General features: G+C 39.8%; 2 protein-coding genes across 6 annotated transcripts in view; one reads left to right on the forward strand and one right to left on the reverse strand.

Moving 5' to 3' along the window:
• Positions 1 to 362: 362 nt before the first annotated feature.
• COA4 (cytochrome c oxidase assembly factor 4 homolog) lies at positions 363 to 3,412 on the reverse strand. The gene is made up of 2 exons (XM_026010510.2): positions 3,298 to 3,412; positions 363 to 1,013 (listed from the first exon to the last, which is right to left on the reverse strand). The coding sequence occupies exon 2, from the start codon at positions 999 to 1,001 to the stop codon at positions 747 to 749; it is 255 nt and encodes an 84-aa protein (XP_025866295.1). The 5' UTR covers positions 1,002 to 1,013; positions 3,298 to 3,412; the 3' UTR covers positions 363 to 746.
• The window catches only part of PAAF1 (proteasomal ATPase associated factor 1), a 44,963-nt gene continuing 32,075 nt past the window's right edge, over positions 859 to 13,746 (forward strand). The window contains exons 1-4 of one of the 5 annotated variants that reach the window (XM_026010509.2): positions 859 to 981; positions 5,561 to 5,601; positions 6,396 to 6,499; positions 11,172 to 11,261. In XM_026010509.2, coding sequence (XP_025866294.1) covers positions 11,214 to 11,261 — 48 coding nt within the window. In that variant the 5' untranslated portion in view covers positions 859 to 981; positions 5,561 to 5,601; positions 6,396 to 6,499; positions 11,172 to 11,213. Of the gene's footprint in view, positions 982 to 3,389; positions 3,612 to 5,560; positions 5,602 to 6,395; positions 6,500 to 11,171; positions 11,262 to 13,746 lie in introns of those variants that run through there. The other 4 variants (XM_026010506.2, XM_072725908.1, XM_072725906.1 and 1 more) reach the window with 4 other exon arrangements.

Here is a 13,746-nt window from a genome sequence, read left to right on the forward strand (position 1 = left end):
ACATTGTGTGTTTGCTGGGTTGTGAGCACGTTGAGGTCAGACTCTGTATCTGTCTGGCATGTAAGAGGCACTCAATGTTATTTTCCCATTTGTTTTCATTCCATTAGACTGAATGAAATATCCACATCAACTAATGAAAGATAAAGGCACTTACATGATAGCTAGTAATTAGTTATTCTAATATTTTATTTCTGTCCCTCAAACCAGACTAAGTAACATGAAGGAAAAGATCCTATTATTCATCACATGAGATCATATTATTCATTCACACAGTACCTGGCACATGGAAAGGTCTTAGAAAACTTGCCAGTCATGTTTTGAACCAATGAATGAATAAATGAAGACTCGATTAGGTAATCAACTTACACTTAGACTGTTAATTTACTTTTAAAAGTAAACATCCATGTAATTAGTTAAGTACTTGGCACGTTGATCCAAGATGTAGGATAAGAGAACATCCCTTAGCCCCACTCTTTGTTTTACTTGTCAAGTATCAGTCAATATTTAATATTGGTAGAAAATGATGGGTGAGGATATGTGGGATCTCACAATGAAAATATGACACTCTTTACAGCAGTCATGTCCAAACCCATGGTTGCCTGGCTTTCAAGGTTAGTCTTGGGCAAAGAAAATCCCCGAATTTTATACCTCTTGGCCCACACTTGGACTGTTTAGGACTTCTTCCCATGGTCTCTCTGGATGCTAGTTTTTGAAGGTCCATTCGCTGGGGTAGGTGTTTTGGAGTCTCAGTGGTGGGCACTGCCTTGCTCTTTCCTCCTCTGCAGCTCCTCCCGCCGCCTTGCCTGTTGTTCACTCATGCAGTCTCTGAAGGCCTGTACCTGTGGCTGACACTGTCGCCAGTCCTGGTGTTGGGCCATGCACTCCTGTACTGCATAATGGGAAGCAGCACAGCCAGAACGGGAGATCAGCTGGTCCAGCGGGTCCTCTTCCTCATTCTCCTTCTTCACCTGTCGGGCCCAGGTATGGCCTTGAGTTGACATCTTTGGGAGTCTCTAGAGTATTGACAGAGGCAAAGTCAGAGTAGGGATGTGATTATGAGGTTCCACTACTATAAATAACACTGACCAAACTGCACTGTTATAGCCTATTTATGCATCTGTCTCCTCTTGGAGACTGTAAGCTTATTTGAGAACAGGTACTGGGTCTGATTCACCTTGGTGCCATCAGCATTAGGTCTGGCAAGAGAGCAGATCTGCAAAATGGTTTGAATTCAATGGAATGACATAAAGTATATGAGAATGTTTAGCACAGCACTAAATAAGCTTGAATGGATTCTGCTAATGGAATTTGAATTAGATGAAATGTCACCTTTTTGGAGCAGCTGTCTTGGATCAACCCCAAAAGAATTAATCTTTTTTTTTTAAGTTTTATTTATTTATTCATTCATGAGAAACACACACACACACACACAGAGAGAGAGAGAGAGAGAGGCAGAGACACAGGTAGAGGGAGAAGCAGGCTCCACGCAGGGAGCCCGACGTGGGACTCGATCCTGGGTTTCCAGGATCACGCCCTGGGCTGAAGGCGGCACTAAACCGCTGAGCCACCCAGGCTGCCCTAATCCTTTTTTTCTTTTAAAAAATATTTTATTTATTTATGCATGAGAGACACAGAGAAAGAGGTACAGACATAGGCAGAGGAAGAAGCAGGCTCCCTGCTAAGCAGGGAACATGACGCAGGACCTGATCCCAGGACCCTGGGATCACAACCTCAGCCAAAGGTGGACATTCAACCACTGAACCACCAAGATGCTCCTAATCTCTCTTCTTTTCTCCTATCAGCCTTTTCCTATAGTGGGAAAAAAAAAAACAGTTTAACACTTGGGAGAGTACCCAAACACTTGGGCAGAGTTTGACATATAGGAGGAATGGAGAGTTCAGTGTGGCTGTAGAATAGTGTGTGCATGGGCCAGGGCAAGAGATGAGCCTGTGAGGTGAAAGTGCTTATTGTGAGGTCGATTTGCCCAGACTGTGTTGCCAAAATCATCTGCTTCAGAGCACCCAGCAGAAAGTGCCCTATAGAAAGAACTTGAGAAAGGTTTGCAGGAAAATAACCTCAGCCGTTATACAAACTGCACCATGAAAGGCTTTAAAAGAATTAGCACTCTAATGCCTTTCCTGTCTGTCTGACTCATTCAACAAATGATCATTGAGTACCTACCATATGATGCACTATGCTAGAATTGAGGATACAGGAGTCACCAAGCCCAATTTAGTTCCTGCCTTAATGGTATACAATCTAGACAATAAACATGTTACTACACAGTGTGCATAGATAGCTAAGGTTGGGAACACACTGGAGGAATACCTAATCCAGACATGTTGGATGGGCAGGGCAGGTTTCCTGGAGGAAGTGATTTCTAAACTGAGACTTGAAGGATGAATAGGAGTTGGCCAGAGATGGGGAGAAGGAATATTCCCAGTCAATGGACAAGAGTGTCAGGAGTTGACAGGATTTGACACAGGAGAGGAACTTAAAGTTCTGTATGACTGGAGAAGAGTGTATAAGGAGAACTGTAAAACAAGTGAAACTGGCACCATGAGAAAGTATCTGATCATAGCAAGGTCTTGTTGGCCATGTTAAGCAATGGGAAATTTACAAGGATTTAAGGACTCCATAGCCCTACCCAAAACCAATTTACTTTGGAGGCAGTATAACCTCAAGAAGGAGAGAGGAAATAGGTTGGGATTGGAAACCTAGTCTTGTTACTAACTCACTAAGCGACCTTAAAAAAAAAAAAAATCACTTCATAACCTCTCTTCAAAAATAGTGTCTACCTCACAGGATTGTTGAAGATTGAATGAGCTAATGGACGTTAAGAAGCCTGCCACGTTCAATGAGTTTTTATTACTGTACAGATAAAGTGCCCCTGGATTCTAAGACATGACATCCAGCACCATGTCTTACTATACCATCTTTTTAGCTTCCTCCTTAATGATACTTAAGTCACAAAATTAATGTAAGGATTAATAAGATAATGTACGAAAAGTGCATGGACGACAACAGGGTTCAATAAATGCTACGGTACTCTTTCCCCACCATATCTCGCCTTCAGTCTTTCCTGCAGTAAAAAGAGGAAGACCCATGCTTGAAGATCAGGGCAGGCTACATGGTGGCAGCTGGCCTGGACGAGAGAGGCATGGAAAGCAGAGAAATTTAACTGTCCAAGTCACCTGCAGCTACTCTCCTACTTTAACGCATGCGCATACGCGGTAGCTAGCCGCACGCTGTGCCTGCTACGCCTTACCGCGCAAGGACGCTGTACGCGGTGCTCACCTAACAGGTTGGACACGAGAATTCGGACGCACGTTTCTGCACGTCGGCCCCCGTTTTGCAAGCAGTTGGAACTCTCCCGCGCCCCCGACCGGAAACCAGCCTCCGCTGGGAAGCCTGAGTACGGAAGTGGGAGGAGACGGGTCCGCCGCGCATATTCATTGGTGGCCTCTCACTATAGATCCCGCCCCCAGGCCGCGCCGCAAGCCCCTTTGGCGACCCACTTCCGGCAAAAGGCGGAACAGGCGGGCAGGTGAAGGCGGGGTTAAGATGGCGGCGCCTTTGAGGATTCAGAGCGACTGGGCCCAAGCTCTCAGGTGAATCAAGGCCCACAGCTGAGACGGAGGAGGGTAACGCATGTTGTCTTTGCGTTAAGGAGGGCTTTACCCGGTCCAGGATAGGGATTACCTTCGTCATTTGTTGAGGGATCAACAATGTAGCAAACCCAGTGGTCATTGGTTTTCATTCTCAACAGAGCTGCCCTGAGGCCAAGGGAACTTAGATGTGCATTGTGACCCGAGCATCAGCACTAGGATCAATGCGTTGGAGAAAGACAGGAAAACTGGTAGGCAGGAAGACTCTTGGCCGAGAAATCATAGGCATTTAGCAAATATTTAATGGTCGTCAATTCACAGGTCCTAGTACTCCACCACCTCCACGTTGTCTTTGAGTGTATGATGGAATCTTTGTATGCTCCTTGGACCCCTAGTGGTACGTTGGACATATTGGACACTTCTATTCAGGAAACAGTGTAACACCCACTATGTCCATGCTCTATGCGTGTAGAGTTTAGATGAGTAATCTAAATTTAAAGCGTGGCTCCTGTCCTCAAGAAGCTGACAGCTTGGGGCAGTCCGGGTGGCTCAGCGGTTTAGCGCCGCCTTCAGCCCAGGGCGTGATCCTGAAGACCCCGGATTGAGTCCCTTGTCGTGCTTCCTGCATGGAGCCTGCTTCTTCCTCTGCCTGTGTCTCTGCCTCTCTCTCTCTCTCTCTCTCTCATGAATAAATAAAATCTTAAAAAAAAAAAAGCTGACAGCTTAATTGGGAATGCACAGCAAACCACCTCTTTGAAACGTTGATTGATGGATACCGTGTAAATTATTACTCTGCACCAGGATCAGTAAGGCAGTGCCATGAATGGCAACTATGAACATTATTCATGTTCATAGTTATTACTAAGGGATTTTTAAAATTGAAACGGTGAAGATGAATAAAGCATAGTTTTCTGAAGTTCAGAAAATTACACTTTACTATGTGAGCTAAAATAAAATACACATTGCTTACTACAACACAGAATGTGTGATAAGTAATGCAAGAAGAACAGATATTTACTGAGGGCCAAGGTGCCTATGGGAGAATGCGGGAGAGGAATCAGAAAGTAACATGTCCAAGATTTTGCAGTCAACAAGTGATTGTTCCTGTGAAACTCAATCTTTTGTCTTAAAAATGTAGGTCTTTTTCTACCCTAAAAGTGTTAGGGTGGTGAGATGAGGATTTTGATGATTGGGAAGTGTATTCGAAAACCTGTAAAAAGTCAGTGTGAGGGGAATCCCTGGGTGGCTCCGCGGTTTAGCGCCTGCCTTTGGCCCAGGGCGTGATCCTGGAGACCCCGGATCTAGTTCCGCGTTGGGCTCCCTGCATGGAGCCTGCTTCTTCCTCTGCCTGTGTCTCTGCCTCTCTCTCTCTCTCCCCCTCCCCCTGTGCTTCTAATGAATAAATAAATTTTTTAAAAAGTCAGTGTGAGTTGGGAGAATGCAGACATTGTGTACTAGTCTCATGTTTCAGTTTGAGCTTTCCGGGTAGCTAGGTGACCTTGGGAAAGTCATTTTTTTTTCTGATCCTCAATTTTATCTTTAACATGGGGATATTAAAAGGTATATTGTTAAATTGTGAAGATTAATGATACTGTTTGCAAAGTGCTTAGCACCGGGCTTAGCTTACAGTAATCCCAATAAATATCTAAATATAAAGCATTCCTGATTTTTCAAAGCTGTGTAGCTCATAAATGAATAATGAACTCCTTATTGTTGAAATAATTTGAATATTCATTTAACCAATAGATATCTATGCATTAAATACTTAATCCATGACTATTTCTTCATTAAATAAAGTTTGCCTTATAATCTGTCCGTGGATGATGAGATTTTAGGCTAGATCATACTTATGTACTGTCCAGACTAAAAATTATATAATCTTTCTCCCTTGCACCAGTGGCATCCTTTTCAGCATTGAATGAACCTAATTAGTCTTTTGTCTCTCTTCATAGGAAGGATGAAGGGGAGGCCTGGCTGAGTTGTCACCCCCCAGGTAATATCCATAAGCCCAAATTGCGATGCCTTCCCTGTAGAGAAAGGGGATTTACTACCCTTAGAAGAGAGCCTCATAGTTTCTCTTGGCTCAGACTCCTTGTACAATGTTCATAGTTTTCAAATGTTCTTGAGCAGTTTATGTGTAGGATGTCTTATTTAGCCCCCATCACTGCAAAAGTAGTGTTCTCCTTAAGCAAATTGTCTAGATTACTGAAAGTTAACTCTTGGCTATGTATTATGTGTATATACTGTGGAAAAATGCATATATGCATGATGATCTTCAACTTTCATTCTGGAAGAATTCCATTTCATAGTAAAACTGAGTTTGAGATCACTCTAGTAGCGTTTTTTAAGACATTCATTTATTTTAGATGGAGAGAATGAGGGCAGCAGAAGAGGGAAAGGGAGAGAAACTCAAGCAGACTCTGCACTGAGTACAGAGCATGTCTCAGGGCTCAATCTCATGACCCTGAAATCATGACCTGAGCCAAAACCAAGAGTCTGGTGCTTAACTAACTGTGCCACCCAGGCGCCCCTCTATTAACTTTCTTACAAATGCTGTATCTTTAAATCTTTGTACCTAGTTTTTAGCTCTTGAGCATATATTCCCTCCCAAATTAGGTTCCCATGCTAGGGCTTTTTCCACTTCACCTCATTTTAACATAAGAACCTTTTTTTTCTTTCGTGAACCAATTTCATACCATCTATACCGATGCCTGAATTGAGTTTTCATGGAGAACAGGATTAAATTCTTATTATTTTCTTGAGAAATGCTTCTTTTGTGCTACGTAGGGAAACCAACTTTGTATGGCAGCCTAACTTGTCAAGGAATTGGCCAGGATGGCATTCCAGAAGTTACAGCTTCAGAAGGATTTATTGTGAATGAGATAAACAAGGTAGGTTTTTATGCCTTGTAAATGACACTGAGTCCAAAACTAGGGTAGTACCTATATATTTACTTTAAATATTTATACTATTATTTTTATATGTATCATCTTTATTTGTAAACAATTTTTACTGCCTTTGAATGGTAAGAGTTTTTTTTTTCTTTTGTAGTTACACATACTTTGAGATTTATTTATTTATTTATTTATTTATTTATTTATTTTAAGATTTTATTTATTTATTTGAGAGAGAGGGCAAGCAGGGGGAAAAGCAAAGACAGAGGGAGAAGAAGACTCCTCCCGCTGAGCAGGGAGCCTAATGTGGGACTCTATCCCAGGATCTGGGAAATGACCTCAGCCAAGGCAGATGCTTAACTGACTGAGCCGTCTGGGCCCCCTACTTTGAGATACTTTTAGTTGCGTATACTTGTTCTTCCCTTGTATCAGTGCTAATAAGATAAATAATGTGAGCCACATATGTAATTTAAAATTTTCTAAGAGGGGATCCCTGGGTGGCGCAGTGGTTTGGCGCCTGCCTTTGGCCCAGGGCACGATCCTGGAGACCCGGGATCGAATCCCACGTCGGGCTCCCGGTGCATGGAGCCTGCTTCTCCCTCTGCCTGTGTCTCTGCCTCTCTCTCTGTCTCTCTGTGACTATCATAAATAAATACAAAAAAAAAAAATTAAAAAAAAAAAAAATTTTCTAAGAGCCACATGAAAAAGTTAAAAAGAAACAGGTGAAATTAATTTTACTAATATACTTTTTAATATAATAGATCTGAAATATTATTTCAACCTGTAATTAATATTAACAAATTATTAGTGAGCTATTGCACTTTCCTATTTTCTTAATTGAGGTTTTTAGATCGTGTGTATGTTTTACATTTATCACACATCTCAGTTCAGACTCCTTTTATTGAAAATACTTGATAAATGTATTTAGGTTCTATACATTCACAGTTGAGAATATAGATTCACATACCCCAGTGGTTCCAAATTTACTTAAAAAGTTTTCCAAAAACTGAGGCAAGTATCAGTTTTTAAATTAAATTTTAAATAAAATAAAAAATACAGTTCTTCATATGTACTGGCTGCATTTCAAATGCTCAATGATCTAATGTCTCCATTATCTACCATTATTGGACAGTATATCCCCCTCCCCTTTTTTTAGGATTTTATTTATTCATGAGAGACACACAGAGAGAGAGGCAGAGACACAGGCAGAGGGAGAAGCAGGCTCCATGCAGGGATCCCGATGTGGGACTCAATCCCGGAACTCCAGGATCATGCCCTGGGCTGAAGGCAGATGCTTAACTGCTGAGCCACCCAGGCACCCCAGTGTAGCCTTTATAATGCCTTTGGCTAGGCCTTGAGGAAGACCTACATTAATAGTACTTAATAGTTTTTCTAAAAGAAAAAAAAAAATAGTTTTTCTTATTGGTCTTGAGGTGAATAGACAGCCAAACTAAATATTTGCAGAACCCATAATCTGACTTTCCTTACACATTCTGCCATCAGTATGCTCTGGTGGGTGAGATGATTCCCAGAGCCTTTCTTTCTTTCTCCTTTTCTGTGTAATTAATTTTTTTTTAGTTATGAAATATTTCAGGTATACTGATGAGAATAGATGATACTGATTTTAAACGTTCATTTATTGCCCTCTGCAAGGCAATAGGCTATATGTTATTTCATATATTTTGCATTTGTTTTTCATAAGCAGCTATGGTATTGTAGAAAAATGTCAGAAGATCTGAGTTCAAGTTTTAGTTAACTCTGACACTAGTAATATGATTTTGGCCGAATAACTTAGTTCTTTGAGCCTCAGTTTCCTCATCTGTAAAACAGAGATGATACTCTATGTATAGCTGATTAACAGGGAGTGAGACTGCATATGAATGAAACTGTAAAGTCTTACAAAAGTGAATTATTATTATAATAATCTTGTGGGATTGACATTTTAAATTTCCATTTTGCATGTAAGCAAACAGACTCAGAGAGGTCAATTAACCCCAATAATCAAAGCTAGTTAGACTGTATGCCAGAATTGAAACCAGTCCTATAAACCTCCAAATATGAACACTATCTTGCAAGCCTACATTTTCCCCAAATGTTTTGCCAGTATCCATATCCACAGCCTCAGTGCTGACCTCTTTTCTTCCTTCATACCTAGGCCCTAATACAGTCCTTATCTCTTCCAACTTCATTGCTAATTTCTGCCTTGTACCTGCTGAGTAAAACAATTAGTGCTTATGGTTGCAAATGCATTTGTTTCCTAATTGCTCACTTTGCTATTTGATGTTGCTGCATTGTTCTATTGAACAGTAAATTATGCTTAAATACTTAATCCTGGAGGATAAAATGTTTGTGAATTTTATCTTAGAGTGGCATGCTCACACTCCTTCCACCACCCCTGCCCTGAATTTTATGTTTTGATATCTTCTACAGCTTTTCATTAAAATATTTTCATTAACAGCATGATTCTCTACTGCTGATATTGGAAGGTAGTTCAACATTTTCTCTTCTTCCATAGTTTGTTTATGGATTAAAGGTTGATTTGCTTAATCGGCAAGCAGGAGAAAACTACTGATTCTTGAAGTCTTTCACATAATTAGTCCCAAAGAAATGAAATCTGGGCAGCCTGGGTGGCTCAGTGGTTTAGCGCTGCCTTCAGCCCATAGCCTGATACTGGAGACCCGGGATCGAGTCCCATGTCGGGCTCCCTGCATGGAGCCTGCTTCTGTCTCTGCCTCTCTCTCTCTCTCTCTCTCTCTCTCCCTCTCCCTCTCTGTGTCTCTCATGAATAAATAAATAAAATCTTAAAAAAAAGAAATGAAGTCTTCTGAGAACAAACCCAATTTTTACAGATGACTGAACACTAAGTTCTTGAAGTTCCTTGAATCATTCCTTACTGGTAGGAATATTTAAGCCAGGAGAGTTTAGCTGATACTTTAGTTTTGGCTACAGGAGGCAATTCCAAATCCAGGTCAACTCTCTTGCAGCTGTATGGGCTTTGTCATATGGTGAGAAGCAAAAACTTGTTTAATGAAAAGCCTGCAGGCAGCCACATATGAATATGCTGGCTAAGAAAGTGCTGTTGGTATAAACAGATAATCTTACTGTCTTTTTAAAGTAGTAGAAGACTTGTAATAAGAGCATTTTGATTTTTAGTGATGAGAATGTTATTATTTTGAAACTGTTCTTTCTAAAGAACTGAGAACCTGTGTTTGCTGTGTATAGATTAGTCTTAGAATGAGGTTTAGAAAATTTTGAAGACATTTTCACCATGCAGCAGAATTTCCAGCAACTTTGAAGTACTGCTGCAAAGATAACAGGTTAGGAGCCGTTTGGTGAGTAGCTTCCCATAGGAGATAGACACGTAGGTGGTGGTGTTGGTATTCTGGCATTAGGTTAAAGGACTGTCATATTGCAGGAATTCCTGAAGGGTTTACCAGGCCTTTTATGCCTCTGTATATGCTACCTTGAGACCCCAACATACTTAATGTTGAATGGTTACAAAGGCTGCCGTGTGCAAGTCATATCACCTGAACCTAATATCTTTTTCTAGGTATGATTTCCTACGATGTCACCAGTGTTTTCTTGCTTCAGTAGCTGAAATGTTAAAATGGCTAGCAAAACACATGGGGAATTAATACAGCTGTGGGCGATGAGCAGTCAGTTTAAGTCCTAGGTAGGGGTTATCACTGCAAGCCTGACCAGGGACTGCTCATTGTATAAGTGTACCATAATTTACCTAATTTACCAATTTCCTCTGGTAACTATAGATGTTAGTAGTCTAACATTTTTTTTCTAAAAATTCCTACAGGCAATAAGTTTACTTTTAGACTGGTCTTTTAGGTCCTAGACTTGAAGTCTGGTGCTGTTTCCTCCTATCTTTTAATGCTGTTCCTTGCCCCACTGCTAGTTGAGAGTATTGATATTAGATTCTCTTTAAAAAAAAAATTTTTTTTTAAATTTTTTATTTATTTATGATAGTCATAGAGAGAGAGAGAGAGGCAGAGACACAGGCGGAGGGAGAAGCAGGCTCCATGCACCGGGAGCCTGATGTGGGATTCGATCCCGGGTCTCCAGGATCGCGCCCTGGGCCAAAGGCAGGCGCCAAACCGCTGCGCCACCCAGGGATCCCTAGATTCTCTTTTAAAAACTAATGCTCTATGGGGTGCCTGGGTGGCTCAGCGGTTTAGCACCTGCCTTTGGCCCAGGGCGTGATCCTGGGGTCCCAGGATCAAGTCCCGCGTCAGGCTCCCAGCATGGAGCCTGCTTCTCCCTCCTCCTGTGTCTCTGCCTCTCTCTCTCTCTCTCTCTATGTCTATCATAAATAAATAAATCTTTAAAAAAAATCAAAACTAATGCTCTAAATAAATAAATAAAAATTAATACTCTCATATTTGCCATTTGTATATTACTGTTAGTTTGTCTTCTATGAGAGTTTACTTAATATAAAAAGATAAAAAACTGAGCAGTACTAAATTACGTTGCAGCCCTCTGCAGTAAAAGGGCTGCTGATCAATCTATAGGGGAGTGATAGTGTCGTGAGCTGGTGGAGGATTAGAGAGGGTACATTTAAAAAATGGGAATTTCCTATCATCCTGATATTTTCCTTAAGAACCTTTCATTCCATTGCAGTAACTTTACTGATGAATTTCATCTTATTCTCTCTGTTTAGAAAAGCATTCATATTTCTTGTCCAAAGGAAAATGCATCCTCGATGTTTTTGGCACCTTACACTACTTTTTCCAGAATTCATGCAAAGAGTGTAAGTATTTTGATAAAATGAGCAGAGAATATAATAGCATGTTAGTTTTTCATTTTATCTGCTTGAGAGCTATAAACATATTCATAATTAATAATATTTCATTTACTGTGTATTGTTAAGGTACCATAGAAGTGTGATATGTTTGGCAAAACTGGTATTTGGGCCCACATAGAATATGTATACAAATCGACTCACTGGTAATCTTAGAGAATGGAATGGTCCGAAGTTTACTTATTTATGTTTTAGCAGAGCTGCGTAATGGCTTTTGGAGAATGATAGCAGCTGTGTTTGTATAATTCGTCACTGCTCATATTCCTGTCTCATTGCCTACGGGACAGGGACATTTTCTCAAAATTCCAAGTACAGCATATTGAGGAATAATTTTCAGAGGTCTTTGTGATAATGCCCTTTCGACTACCATGATCTTTTTGGAAACATAAACGGGAAATATGTGGATAAACTGATAATATTAAAGGCTTCCATTTCTTATTGTATGGTATATTTTACAAAGTAGCTATTTTTATCCTTAGTACAAAACAGATGTAGATTTAGTGATGAAAATTTAGGAAATACAAAAAGGTGGAAAATCACTCATATTTTACAACTTAAAGATAACTATTGTGAACTTTTGTTACAAAGTCTATATTAATAATAATTATAGTAGTAATAGCTAACATTTATTGATTGTCTATTATGTGTCTGCACCATGCTAAGCTTTTTTTTTCATGCTAAGCTTTATATTTCAGTTGATTCTGTCTTTTTTCTTTAAATATTTTACCAAAATAGGTTTTTATAGTACATGCTGTTTTATAACTTGCTTTTTATTCTTTAATAATATATTATTTACATCATTTTATATCATCTTTCTACATATTCCTTTAAGAGCTGCATAGTATTCCACTGTATCATTTTATGACAATTCATTTTTCCAGTCTTATATTACTTGGACTTTCAGATATTTTTCAGGTATTCCTGATTTCATATTTTGATAATATAGCTAACCCTTTACTCAGAAAGATAGGAAGAAATTAGAATACATTTATAAAATAGAGTTGCTGAGTCCAGGGAATGCAAATTTTAAGTCTTTTGGTATATTCTAACTGTCTTCGACTTAACTAATTTATTGAAGTAACTTGCTCTGCATTTTCTGTGTAAAATGTACTGACTGATGCTCACAGCACATTTACAGCTTATAAGCTCTTCTCTGAGATCTGTATACTGCTGACAATACTGGTTAAGTCAACTGATCACCAAGAATAAGTTATAGTATCAGTTACGTTGTTTTTGAAATTATGTTAATTAAATATGGTAAACCAATGTAGTATGAATATGAAAAGGAAGAGTGATTATATCTTTGAAAACTAAATTGAGGAACACCTGAGTGGCTCAGCAATTGAGTGTCTGCCTTCAGCTCAGGACGTGATCCTGGGGTCCAGGGATCAAGTCCCACGTTGGGCTCCCTTCGAGGAGCCTGCTTTTCTGTCTGCCCACGTCTCTGCCTCTTTCTCTGTGTCTCTCATGAATAAATTAAAAAAAAAAAACAACTACATTGATTGCTTTGTAAAGACTTGATAAAGAAGAGGTTTTTAAAAAACTGTTAAAATGGGGCACCTGGGTGGGTCAGTCTGTTGAGCTCTTGATTTCAGCTTGATCTGGCTCTTGATTTCAGCTCAGATCACGATCTCAGCTCTTGATTTCAGCTTGATCTGGCTCTTGATTTCAGCTCAGATCACGATCTCAGCGTCTTGGGATCGAGCCCAGCATCAGGCTCCTGGCCCATTGTGGAGTCTGTTTGAGATTCTCTCTCATCTTCTCCCTCTGCCCCTTCCTCTCCTCATGCTCTCTCTAAAATACATACGTTTCTAAAAAACTGCCATAATAGTATATGTGGACAAAATAAATGCAAGATGTTAGGGAAAAGATTTTTTTTCTTAAATCCTAGGTGAATTTTTACTCTTAGATTGCTTTATAAATGTGACTAAAGATTTACCTTGCTTTAAAGAAATCAAGTTATGAATTATGCCTTTCGGTTAGTAGTTTATTACAGAAAGTCAAGGTGAAACTTCCTTGCAGAGATGAGTAGACTAATGAAAAGATTAGTGAATTTTATGTACATTTATATATTTGAGTTAAAATATGGATATATATGTATTTTTTATTATTTGCTACTTTAACTGAATTTTTTTTTAATTTTATTAATTTATTCATGAGAGACACAGAGAGAGGCAGAGACATAGGCAGAGGGAGAAGCAGGCTCCATGCAGGGAGCCCGATTTGGGACTCTAACCTGGGTCTCCAGGATTATGCCCTAGGCTGAAGGCGGCGCTAAACCACTGAGCCACCCGCTTCCCTTTAACTGAATTTTTTGATTGATTGACCTACAGGTGGGCCCTGTCCATTGACTAAAAAGGCTTTTTTAACTCTTTTGCTTTTCTACCAATCTGACTTGACATTCTTTATCAATACTGAGTATTCAGGGGATCCT

This window comes from Vulpes vulpes, chromosome 11 (genome assembly GCF_048418805.1).
Source record: "Vulpes vulpes isolate BD-2025 chromosome 11, VulVul3, whole genome shotgun sequence".
Taxonomy (NCBI): Eukaryota; Metazoa; Chordata; class Mammalia; order Carnivora; family Canidae; genus Vulpes; species Vulpes vulpes.

What these genes read in the sequence shown, in the direction of transcription:
- COA4 (XM_026010510.2), bottom strand. Translation starts at nt 1,001, where the DNA reads ATGTCAACTCAAGGCCATACCTGGGCCCGACAGGTGAAGAAGGAGAAT.